This window comes from Lates calcarifer, linkage group LG11, assembly GCF_001640805.2.
Source record: "Lates calcarifer isolate ASB-BC8 linkage group LG11, TLL_Latcal_v3, whole genome shotgun sequence".
NCBI classification, from domain to species: domain Eukaryota; kingdom Metazoa; phylum Chordata; class Actinopteri; family Centropomidae; genus Lates; species Lates calcarifer.
Window position 1 is genome coordinate 22,223,872 of NC_066843.1, and position 13,010 is coordinate 22,236,881.

The following is a 13,010-nucleotide window of genomic DNA, read 5'->3' on the forward strand; positions in this document are numbered from 1 at the left end:
GCAGTGCTTAGGAGGTATGGGAAGAGCCATAGGTGTATTCCAGGTGTAAGAGCCATAGACAGAATAATGACGTCACCCACTATTCCCTATTTACAAAGCCAACAGAATGCAGACAGGTAATGGTACTTGGTACAAGGAGTTTCAGTGAGTGATCAGACAGTGAGAAGGACAGTCAGACTGTGTGGACGACATCCAAAGCTGCACAAAGATATAAAACTTAACCAAAGAACACAAAAAGACATTCTTTGGTCATATGACACAAAATAAATTTGTTTGGACCTGTCCAGGACTGCCACGGTGTGTGATGTGAATCCAACAGATTACCTTTGAATATTTTAAAGTGGAAGGTAGAGCATCTCAATAATGAAGGGTTTATTGATTTTTATTGCAGTTGGTTCTTTAGTTTAATTTCTGTTTTTCAGATGAATTAGATATATTTTAGGTTTTGGCTAAAAACAAAACTGTATTAAATGGACCGGATTTGAAATCACCTAAGAGGGTTGTGTTGGGGCACAGATCTGGGTAAGACTACAAAAAATGCTGCACTGAAGGTTCCCACGAGCACATCCGCCTCCATTATTCTTAAAATGGAAGAAGTTTGGAACAGCCAGGACTCTTCCTAAAGCTGGCAGTTGGGCCAAACTCTGACTAAGACCCATCTCCCGGGGCGCCCCCATAGCCGAATGGTTAGAGCGCATACCATGTGGGCCCTAGTGGCCTGAGCAGGCAGACCCTCCAAGATTCTATAGTCTGATGAATCCAAGATCAAACTGTTGGGCCTCAATTCTAAGCATCATGTCTGAAGGAAACTAGGCACTGCTCATCACCTGCTGAAGACCTTCCTAAGGTTGAAGCAAATAAGGCACTGTGTATTAGCCAGACTGAGCAATATTACATTGATCAGAACCTCTTTAAAAGAGACAGAAAGCTTTATCCAACGTTTCTATCCTGTTAATTTACTGTAGGACTTGTGCTTCATCCACAGACTCTGTCATGACATGGGGACCATACCTCTACACCACTGTAAGTAACAAACAGGCAAACTTTTCTGTTAAAAAATATCTGGTAAAGTCATATTTTTGGGGGGGGGGCGGATCTCTTGAACTTTGAACTGACTGTGATCGCTCTGCTCTGTAGTCACTGCTGGATGATTATGGCCTGGCAGACGTCAACAATGCAGCGGAGGAGGTGAAGAAAGCTGTGGAGCAGCAAGAGTTTCTGAAAGCCACTGAGCTGTGGTCTATGACTGAGAGTGTGGTGGAGCAGGTCAGTACACAGAGGAAATATCTGCACTGCTTGATACAAACAGGTCCACTTCTTCATATACAGCCAGCTGATTTATAGAGAAAATCAGCAGATACAAAGGACTGAACGTTCTAATGTGCTGTATATGCTGCTCCAGTGTTTAAAGTGAACTAGTTTGTTCAGCGAAGCATCAAAAGATGAATACACACGACTCGAGGGCCAATCTCCATTTCAGTTATCGACTGAGTGACCAGCGTGCAATTCAAAAACATCCCATGCTCTTACAAAATAAAAGATTTTGTTGGACGGATTATATTAAGCTAAGCTTACCATCATTTTTACTTTATTGATGCCAGAATGTCAATATTACCTTTGTAATAAAATGCAAAGAAAGTTGACAATTAAATGAGCATGAAAATAATTTGTTACCATGGAAATTTATAGAAAATATAAGATTTTGATCCTGAGAAATTAATTTTGTGTGCTCTTTTCTGTGCTACATTCTGTGTGTGCAGGGATCATAAGTTGTAATGGGCTTGTTTTGGTTTTCTGTCAGAACACCAACGGAGTCAACTTCTACAACATCCTCACCCAGGAGCCAGATGAGAAACTCACCTCTTCAGCAGGAGAGAACTTCATTGGTAAGATATTGTACCACATGATTGCATCCACACACAAGAATGTGAATATGATGTAACAAGGTGTCTGTATTATTTGTAGTGTAAATGTCATTTCTTTTCAGGGGTCCACACTCATTTGTCCTTCATGTTTTCCTCCTTCCACCAGCTCTTCAGACACGTCGCCACATTCGACCCCTCCACAGCCAATCACTGAGTGAGCTGATGAATGGACCAATCAGGAAGAAACTGGGCATCATTCCTCAGAATGTCACCTGGGGAGGTACTGTTTCTGAGCATGTCACTGTCACTTTTCTGCCCCTGTAGAGATGTTTCCACCTTTTTTTTGCTCCTCCCTCATGCATAGTGTCCCCTCTCCTGTCTTGCTGTGTGTCCAGGCCAGGCAGAGGATGTGTTCAGCTACATGGCAGGAGACTTCATGAGGCCAGTGGTGGACATAGTGGACCAACTGCTGGCTGCTGGAGTCAATGTCACTGTCTACAATGGACAGCTGGATCTTATAGTGGACACCATGGGTAACTTAGTGTATTACCTTCTGTTCAACTCTAGGAGCAGTGCTGTGTGGCCCAGGAGTCAGTGCTACCCTAGTGTAAACCATGCAGATATGACATTTCAGTGGAGTCCCAGCTCTGCTACATGAATCAGTACTTCTTGTCACAGGTCAGGAGCTGTGGGTGAAGCAACTGAAGTGGGAGGGGCTACCTGGATTTAACAAACTGAGGTGGACCGCCCTGGATGACCCCATCTCCCCTGGCATCACTGGAGCTTTTTACAAGACTTATAAGAACTTTGCCTTCTATTGGATCCTCAGAGCTGGTCACATGGTAAGACACTGGTGTAGTCTGTAAAATATCTGTAATGTGGAATACTGATACAAGACCCCTAGTATCAAGTCAACATTTTACAATGAGCCAGTTTTCAAAGATTGATTTCACACTTGTGATTGAAATCACAGCGCTCAAACACGTTTGTGATGCAAACTCAGATGAAACCCTTTGTTTGTGCCCTCGTTTCACTGAGCTACAGTAATGATACCTCGTCCAAACTACACACACTTTAGCTTCATTTGCTCGGCAACAGTGGTGACACACTGACAGCTGTGAATCTCAGAGCAAATCTTCCTCATGGCACCTTTTTCATCCCACTGACATTTGCAGGTCTCAACTCTTCAGTCTCAAAGATGGAACATTTGTGCAAAAGTGATATAGGTTTCACATATTTTGTGAAATTGAAGGGGGATGTAACAAATGCATAGAAAAATGTTTTGAACCTGGGCCATACAGTTAACATGTTAACTAAAAAATATAGCATCCCTGTATGGAGGACAAGGATCTTAACCAAGATCCAATTCAAAATAGCAAGCATTTACTGTAAATCCAGAAATCTCTGTCTGTCTGTCTTTAGATTTTGATTGTATTACAATTCAGTAACATCGCAAAAACTGATCCTTGAATTGAGACGCAACCCTTTAATGATGTCACTGATGTTTTAATTACTGATCAGCAGATTGACAACTCTTTAACTAAAAACTTAAAGTAAAAACAAAAGTAAAAATATTGTCTTATGTTTCCTGTTTTGACAGATTCCCTCAGACCAGGGAGCTATGGCCTTGCAGATGATGAAGATGATCACCCAGCAGGTCTGATCCACCCATTCTGATGCCAGCTGGAATGGCTCTGACAATCACCATGATCACATGATCTTTTTATAAATCACTTTCTGCTAGACCAAATCACAAACCTCAGTCCTCCTTGATTATGACAGCCTGAGTAAATTTCAGCCATGACAGCAATAGACTTTTTTGTAAATGCTGGCCTCTTCTCAGGAACAGTATTCTTTAGTCACAGTATCATGGGTTTTTTAGTCTGACAACACATTTTACAGTGTACATGTAGTTCATGTTGTACATGTTGTTCTTCTGGCTCTGTGCTTCTACACATTCAATTTTAAATAAAATAATGGATACTACATTAAAGGGCCATGTTTCAGCTTTAATTTTAGCAGGTTTACATAAAAAAAGAACCATGAGAGATGAAATGGAGATTGATTCCTCAATATCAAACTGATCTAAACTGAGAAGAAATGTTAAAGTGTTCACTCCCTTTACCATGATCCACCTGGTGTGGCTGACTGGTTTTAAGATGATGACCTGAAATGTCTCATCTGCATGTAGATGTGAATACTGTATCTGAGTACAAACTGACTGAAGTGAAATAAACTGATGATGACATGTTGCAGTGTATTTTATCATTACGATGCGGTGAGCTGATTGATTTCCTCTAAACTGGCCAACAGCATTGTACTTCCAAATTCTTAGCTTATCTTACTGACTTCATGACTAACATTAAACCTGAGACAAAAAATCTAGGAGTACTATTTGATAACAATCAACCTACCACTAAGACAGTGCAGTCTTGTTTTTACCATCTTAGAAATAATGCTAAGATAAAACACCAAAACAATTAAACATCTGTTTATCTCCACTAGCTTGGATTACTGTAACACTCTTTTTACTGGTAGTAATCAAAAACACATTAACCATGTCCAGGCTGTTCAAATTGCTGCAGCTGGGCTTCTAACCTCTGTTAGCCTCCTGTCCTTCACTGCTATGACTTTGAAATTTAGACTTTAAAATTGTGTTTATTACTTTTCAAGCCATTCATGGGCAGGCCCCCAGTTACATTAAAGAGCATCTCCATCTTTATGAGCCCTCACAAGATCCCAGGGCATGGTCCCTGCTGTCAGAATAAAGACAAAAATCAACCATACTTTTGCTACAGTTGCTGACTGAGCTCTGTGGCTCTGGACCAACCTGTACACACTTACTTTAGCTCATGTTTGGCTCTAAGATCGTCTTGACTGTGCTTATTTTCTTTTCTTTTCTTTTATTGATTTATTTTCAATCATTTTATTCTTTTATTGCTCCACATACACTTTTGTTAAAACACTTCAATCTTGTGATTCTGAAAAGGGCTCTGTAAATAAAGTTATTATCATGATGAAGTTTTCATGAATATTGTGGAAAATTCTACTGTATAAAATGTATAGTCTGACCTGAGATTCTATTTTTAGACATAAGAGGAAAGAATTGTTATCTGATACAGTTCCCTGATACCTGTATATTCTCTCATGTTTTGTACTGCGTCTCATTAGAACTTGTGATCTAGTATGAAATAACTTGAATTAATAAGCAGGAGACAAAACAAAGAATAATTCAAGAAGATCAGTATCATGATCATCGCGCTCAAATCCCAAATTTTGTGACTTTTAGATATAAAAGCTATAGCTCAGCTATATTATCAACAACCATCACAGGGGCCTTTAAAACCGTCTTCCTGACTTGTTGAGCCAAAAGCAAATAAGTGAGGAAGAAAACTTGTCAGCTGCTGAGGTGCTCCAACTTGGAAATGTCATGTTTTACATCCGTCATGTTTGCAGCACCGTTTATTAGTCAAGAAGAAGCAGCCTGCTAACATTTAACTAAAATCACTGTGTGAAGTCTGTGTAGCTGAGGCTTCTTCTTCCCCAGTGGCTCTCTGGGACTGGGAAGCCCTTCATGATCACTGGCTCCACCACCAGCTCCAGTAATCCAGGAGGGTCTGGCACTGCCAGCTCTGTTACCCTGAACAGATTAGAATACGCCCGTCCCACCAGAACCAGCTGGCCCGGGGGGATTCGGGGATCAGGGCCTCTCAGTTGTCTCCAGTACACCCTGAAGTAGCGTACGAGGTTGATCTGGTAGTCCCAGCGCAGAGTGGCGTTGAGGTGCAGGCAGGGAGAGGTGGACTCTGGCAAGGTACCAGCACCACGCAGCCACACTATATCATAAATGCACAAACCCTTGACCAGCTCAGGCGGAACCTGGAGACTGGCTACATCCTGGAGCTTGTAGAGAAAGACATAGAGGTGAACAGGCAAGAATGATTAGAAAGTAAAGAAGTATCAGGTACATGTATTACATTTGTAAGAAGAGGCTAAGTTTCATGAGGAGCATTTATGGACCTTGCTGCTGAAAATCCACAGTTGAAACATTTGAAAAAGCTAAAATAATTACAGTTGCAAGTGGCTGTGGAAACAGATATACTGAAAGAAACTGAAACTGCTGTGTGCTAGTGTCTGAACAGTGGAGGTTGTGGGAGTTAAAAGATGAAGAAGTTGTTTTCTTTTTTAAAGGTGAAAAAGTTTTAAGTGTCAGCTGAAGTATAAGCACTTTGTCAAAAGTCAATACAGGAAAAAAAAGTTCAGAAACCTTCAATATTTCAAATTCACATCATAATAAGCATCCTACACATGAATAATAATAATAATAATAATTAGGATTTATATCCAGGTTGGCATCTTTTATCTGCATCTCTAATAATGCACATTGCAGAGAACACATTGAACACAATGGTCTCCCATTGTCTCACCATGATCTCTCCCATCCTGCAGCTGAAAGGTGTGTCCTGAGGCTCTCCATTCCGCTGGATGCTAACACAAATATCTTTAAGAGCACAACCACACGACTCCAACTGCAAACACCTGCACACAGTGACAAGAAGAGGACAAAAAGACTCTTTCATTTTAACCCCAGAGAAAGCATCTTGGATTGACATCTGATGTCTCCAGGAAGAGGTCCTGACCAAATGGATCTGAGTCATTAAAGGAACATTTTAATTCCAGTCTGTCACATCACTCAAAGGTTGTGATATTTTCTCTGCCCCTTTATCATATTCCATCGGCAACACAATATCTCTGCTTTTGTGTTACACGTACATGGAATATTATTGACATATAATAATCAGGCCCTTCTACTCTCTCCCTCTCTGGTCTTGAGAAGGTCAGACATGCTTTTATTTTATCACGTCTTATTGACTTATTGTAGTTCACTGTATTCAAGGGTAGGCCTCTTCACCAGATTTACTGATCACTATTAAAGCATTTCATGGCTTGGCTCAGGCCAGGTAATATGGGGGTGTAAAAGCACTAACAGGTATCTAGACAACTTCAGCCTACTAATGTTTGCTAATAGTAAAAATACTTTACTTGGATATTTGAAAAGGCTTGGGGAAGCTGAAGACATCATAGCTGTTTTCACACATGTAATGCACTCCTGAACCTTTCTAGACATTACAAGGAGAGGCTGTACATATGAATTCAAATGTCTGAATCAGTCAGACCAGACATTAAACAGACAGTATAAAGTCCAGACCTCATTCTCTGGACATTGTCTGGAGTTCATATGTGAAAATGGCTCAAGGCAGATCACAAAGACAACAAGTAACACTACCCAGCCAAAGTTAGCCTAGCTGTCTCAGCTTTAGCACCTGTTACCACCAGCTCACTCCCACCTCCTGAGTCAGTAAAGAAGATTCTAAATAATTACTTGTCTATACAGTGGGGTGAGGTGTTTTGTGGCTCATGGTTTGAAAACAGAGAATGGCAAGAATATTCCTGCAAAAACTATGCTATGTTACACTTTGGGTGGGCTGGGTGGCATTGCAGATGTTGTGTCCACCACCTCTGGCTACAGCAATTTCTGCCTGCTCTTGTGCGCAGTAAAGGACGGTGAGGAAATGAATCGAGCAAAGAGCACATGAAATCAATGTTGCTGTGGAAGGAGATATGTGTAAGAAATACAAATGGGACTAAGTTCAGCTTGAAAGAAACCACGTTTGTCAGCTCTTGTAGACATTAACAAATTTTAGTTGCGTTTGAGTTTGTTAGGCCTAAAGAAGGAGCTTAGACATAGCAAACACATACACTGATCAGCCATAACAATGTGACCACTGACAGGTGAAGAGAATAACATTGATTATTTGGTTACAATACAATATTCTCCTGAGAAACCTTGGGTTCTAGCGTTTATCTTGATGTTACTTTGACCAACTAAATTAAACTAAACTTAAACTAAAAATTGTTACAGACCAAGCACCACCCCCCCCACACACACAAACTGACCTGACCCACAAACTCCCCAGATTCCAATCTGATCCAGCATCTGTGGGACCTCCCTAATATCGTGTAGGTCCCCCTCATGCTGCCAAAACAGCTCTGATCCATCAGGGCATGGCCACGGGACCTCGGGGGTGTTTTATAGTGTCTGGCACTGAGACATTGGCAGTGGATCCTTTGGGTCCTGTGGATTGCAGGGTGAGGCCTCCATGGATCTGGCATGTTCCAGTGCATCCCACAGATGCTGGATCAGATTGTGATCTGGGGAGTTTGGAGGCCCGGTTAACTTCTTGGGCTCTTTGTTGTGTTCCTCGAGACATTTCTGAGCAGTTTTGTTGTGTGTGTGTGTGTGTGTGTGTGTGTGTGTGTGTGTGTGTGTGTGGAGGTTACTGTTGACTTACTTAACAGTCCAACCATTTGGATCCAAGTTTCCAAACAGCTGAGAGAACTGGTCTCCCCCATCTGAAACCTCAGGACACTCATTGGTAACTGCAGACACAAAGCACATGTACAGTTAATACTTGGCAGTGACTGAGTGAACACTTTTGGTTTGGCTTTGTGTGGAAGCCAGTGGAGCCTAGCAAGTAAAAACAAATCTTGAAAGCTAATATCCCTCAGTAGCTGAAGCTGAAAAGAGGTCCTAAACTTCTCTTAATGTTGTTACACTAGTTTGTATAGTGTGTTCCAACTCAAATCCTCTGTACAAACTTGTTGAAATTTGTATGTTTCAACCTGATGAAGGTCACCTGTTCATGAGTGGGTGCACATTCATGAGATTTGGCCTGTTATAATCTTTATCATCATCAATATCCCCAAAATGCAGTATAAGGCCTCATGTTCTGTTTGATTTGAGGACAAGTTCATTTACAAAAACATCATTTAAGAGTCAAAACATCAAGAACATCACCCTGCAGAGTTTCAAGTCCTGCAGAAACCAGAAGGTATAAGCATACATGCCGTGCAGTAATCAGCAGATGTAAGGGACATAACCAATTTTGTAATGTTAGTATTTGTGTGAGTAATCTCTGAAAATGAGAAAATATGCTGTAGAGCTGTTAATACAGTGTCAACACAGCACCATACACCATACACCATTCCCTGTGATTCACATGGGATTCCCACAGGAAACAAGTGACCCACAGGATTCCCGAAAAAACGTCAGTGTCTGGTTACCAGACAGTGACGTTTTTTTTGCTTTTATTCATATGATCTATAATTTGTATCTATTTCTTCCTAAAGTTGTTCCTGAGTAATTAGTACATGGTTTAACTGTCAAACTTTTGTAACCATCTTTTTTCACAGCAGTTCCACTGAGAGTCCATCTCTTTTTTACAGGAAGGCGCTGGTCACATTCAGATAGTCACAACCATTCACACCTGGAAGCTGCTCAGTACAACCACAGTCTGATCTGCTGCTCACTGAGCAGCTTCAGTGGAGAGGCTGAGGTTAAGGACCTTGGTCAGGGACGTCACAGCTGTGTTGGTGAGGGATGAATAAATGCCACCCACTCCGATCTAATCCCGTCAGTCTTCAGATTGCACTGATGACCTTCCAAGTCACTGGTTTTCTCCTCTAACGTTTAGGCCACTACTGCCCCAAGTTGAGAGAATTGCAAGACATATGTTATTTTCTCTCCTGAGAACCTACTGAAAATGGCATCAGCTATCAGAACCCATCCCTAAAAGCATCCTCTGAAGCCACAGAAGACATAATACAGTAGTAGTAGTCTTTGTGATGAGTAACTCACTGGCTGGGACTTTAATGCGTTAATTCCAGTTTCTCAGTGCACCTGAGAAAGTTCCTTTCAGTTCCTGGCACACCGATCATACCCATGGATGTATTATGAGAACTCTCTAGCTAGCTCTCATAATACATGATGATGTCATACCGATGCACCAGATGCATTGAGTGACGTCAGACAACAAAGCCCCATGTGGAGAGCGGTAAGGCACAGTGGCACACTCGACCAGATGACAGAGCCAAGATGAGTAAATCCACGTCTGACAAATGAGGCCAGTGAGTTTGTTGTTACTGTCAACTCACACTAAGATGCTGATCAAACTGTTATGGCCTATGCTGCAACAGAGAGTTTTGCTCAGGATACTGGAAGAATAACAAGTCAGGACTGAGTCAGTTAAAGGACTTTTTTTTTAACCATTTTAGAAATGGCACTTTATGTTGAACTGCTGTTCTGTTTATTTTTTTGCCACGAATATTTTATTTACCGTTTTACCACTCTTTTGGAATGTACTTGAAAGTACTGTGTTTTATTAAAAAAAAACACACAAACAAACATGTTTTCTAGACACAAAAACTAATAAAGAAACATGATTTTGTTGTTTAAACGTATGTATATGTCTATTCATTGACTCAGTTATGCCAAAATCTGCTTGAATTGAAAAAAGTTGATTCTTGTGTCAAATATTGATATGCGATTAATTGCAATTAATTAATTACAAAGCCCCTAATTAATTAGATTTTTTTTTATTGAGTCCCACCACTAATAATAACTATTAGAAAATGATTCTAGCTGGCATAGGCTACACCCCCCTATGATAGCCAAATAAATGATAAGCAGGAATGTAAGAAACTCACGTTTGACTTCCTGGATGCCCAGACTGGCATCTGTTGTCTTCAGCTCCAGGGAGACTGTGATCCCAGCAGATGGCTTACAGATGAAGCTGACCAGGGTCTTGGATGGCAGAGGTACATGGATGGAGAAGATTCTGAGAGATCCAGAGTAAATGCAAAGAAACAATGTGCATGAGCAGCTATAATTATGTGTTTGGAAAGATGATGGTGATGATCGCTTTTCCCCCCTATGTGAACAGAAACACACACACACTTGGCACAAACTGGAGACGTGTGAGAAACAGGGATGAGGCCTTCGAGCAGAAGTGAGCAGCCTCCATTCCAGGCATCCTCTGGGCAGCCCCGGCTCCTCAGCCAGCCCTGGCCCTCCAGCTCCTTATGGTAGTACATGGGCTGGATTTCCTGGGCAGTCAGGTTGAACCAGCTCATGTTTTTCTCATGCTGCATACAAATAAGACAAAACAGCATTAAAACGTCAGTTATACAATGAATTCTACCAAACAAATAATGTGGACACTGGAGAATGACTAATGTAGACACATACTCCAGCAGCATGGAGCATAAAAACCACCAGCATCACCAGCATTGGATCTGAACAGACTGTAGAACTGTGCCAGGTGATCTAAAAGGTCTGACAGATGCAAATCTAAGAGGCGTGTCAGAGAAGCACAACGGGACAAAACCGTTTGTACAAAGGTTTTCCAACCAGCTCTAAAATGAACCAGAGGCTCAGACAGGAACATGAGGACTGGTGTGAACAGGGTTTTCCCGACCTTGAAATTGGTTTTGTCGATCTGTGTGGTATTTAGGTGCCCAGCACTGCACAAGTGGGAGGAGTGGAACAAACAGCAGAGGTTCATTTAAATTGAGCAGCACAAGGTGAGGTATTGGCATTTTGGTGGAAATGGGCTCTTTAGAGTTGTACTGGAAATAGTAATCTCAGAGCCACATTCTGGTGCAATGGAGCACTTAGTTTGGTGAGTTTGATAACAAGAGCAAACTAAGTACTTGCAAGAATTATGTTTCTACTCTGAATGATGTAATTAAACAATTTAAATGAAATACTCCAAATCAGCACCAAGAATATTTAATGGGGTTATGGAAGGAATATCACTAAATCAGCATTTATCTATAAATTATTAGGAGTGACTCGCACAGTATTGGCTATCCACATCCACTACATTTTGTATGAAATCTGACACACACATCTGTGTGCCAGACCGTAGTGCCATTACATGCAAACAACACCAGGCTGCTATAAAATGACCACACATAACTCTGCACACATCAAACTGGTTTGTCACTGGTTTGTTTGCTTCAATATTCTGCTTTTTATGCGTAAATCATTGGTACCAGAGTTTAGTAGTCCTGTGCATCCCACCCTTTTTTGTGCAAAAGTGACATTTTGTGTTTTATTCTTTAAATGAAACATGCTGGCAGACGTTGTTGTGTCATAATTTACAATATGATGAAACCATTTATGATGTGTGATTATGGAATAATGATGGATATGGCATCAGAACGGTGCAACGGCTTTATCAAATTATTTACTGTTTAAACTTATATGCTGTTAAAAGGCACTGTGCCACTGCTGCACCTTTGCTGATAAGAATATGATTCCGTGGAAAAGCTCTCTCCATTTGCTTCAGAGTGATTAGCAAAGATCCAGAGCCTGTAGAGCTAATGTGATTGGCTGAGAGCATGTTCATCACCAAACCCTCCCATCTATATTTCAATTCATCCAGCCTTTTTGCACTTTGCATTGGCTGGACATACATTAACCAAAATAGCAGGTGTGCTTGGAAACATCCACACAGTCCCTGCAAGAAAGACCTGCTGCTTTGCATTGGTCATTGTGCTTGCAAAATTACATAGGGCCCTCAAACTAAAGGAGGTGACCAACGTAAGAATTTTGTAAAATAACTACTTGGGTCTGCAACTTGCAGTCCTTTCAATAATAATATGTAATGATAAGGGTAGCAATAAGAAACTAGCACAAGATGCAAGGACACAAATATTTAAGGACAAAGCTCTTCAGCGTGACATTAATCTAAAGCATAGCAAGCTAGTTTTGAGAAAACCGATGGGCACTGGCATAAACAAGCAGTAATGGTTATATCATCTATTTCCCCCTTCAGTACCTTTCCTCTCCAGTAGACAGCCTTCCCAAAGCCCTGGCAGGAGGAGGAGATGAAGGGAAGAGGCAAGACTGGCCGGTGGATGTACAGGTAGTCTGACAGAAGAGCCCAAAACCTGCAGGGAGTTTAGGAACATGTCATCAGTCTCAATCTGTTCATGTCCTCTCACTAACTAACACACACTGCCATTCCTCCTGCTTTTTAAATTAAATAATTCTTCAAATCCACAGTTCCATTAAGATCTTGATTTTTGGGCTGTGATTCAGTTTTGTTGTTGTGTGTGGGGGATACTCAAAATGTTCCCACACTGCTGACTTGAATGTACCCAAGAGGTCTGCAACCTCTGTGTCTTGAGCTGTCACAGTTCCATCTTCCTACGCCGCAATACAAGATTGTGAACATTTTTTACTCCCCTAAAATTAGCAGGTGACTGAGTGTATTATTATTATTAGATTGTAAATAT

General features: G+C 41.2%; 3 protein-coding genes across 4 annotated transcripts in view; 1 reads left to right on the forward strand and 2 right to left on the reverse strand.

Annotated features, from left to right (window-relative positions):
* Window positions 1-13,010, reverse strand: part of LOC108898520 (coilin) — a 77,069-nt gene that overhangs the window by 48,331 nt on the left and 15,728 nt on the right. The gene's annotated exons all lie outside the window — the stretch shown is intronic.
* Window positions 1-13,010, reverse strand: part of LOC108894784 (rab11 family-interacting protein 4A) — a 54,471-nt gene that overhangs the window by 34,203 nt on the left and 7,258 nt on the right. The gene's annotated exons all lie outside the window — the stretch shown is intronic.
* scpep1 (serine carboxypeptidase 1) overlaps window positions 1-13,010 on the forward strand; it is a 46,016-nt gene that overhangs the window by 6,188 nt on the left and 26,818 nt on the right. Inside the window, exons 7-13 of one of the 2 annotated variants that reach the window (XM_018693394.2) lie at window positions 986-1,023; window positions 1,138-1,266; window positions 1,802-1,886; window positions 2,032-2,145; window positions 2,261-2,398; window positions 2,544-2,707; window positions 3,466-4,113. The exons of the other annotated variant lie outside the window; for it this stretch is intronic. Of the exons in view, the coding sequence (XP_018548910.2) occupies window positions 986-1,023; window positions 1,138-1,266; window positions 1,802-1,886; window positions 2,032-2,145; window positions 2,261-2,398; window positions 2,544-2,707; window positions 3,466-3,528 (731 nt within the window). The 3' untranslated portion in view covers window positions 3,529-4,113. Of the gene's footprint in view, window positions 1-985; window positions 1,024-1,137; window positions 1,267-1,801; window positions 1,887-2,031; window positions 2,146-2,260; window positions 2,399-2,543; window positions 2,708-3,465; window positions 4,114-13,010 lie in introns of those variants that run through there. 2 annotated transcript variants of the gene reach the window in all.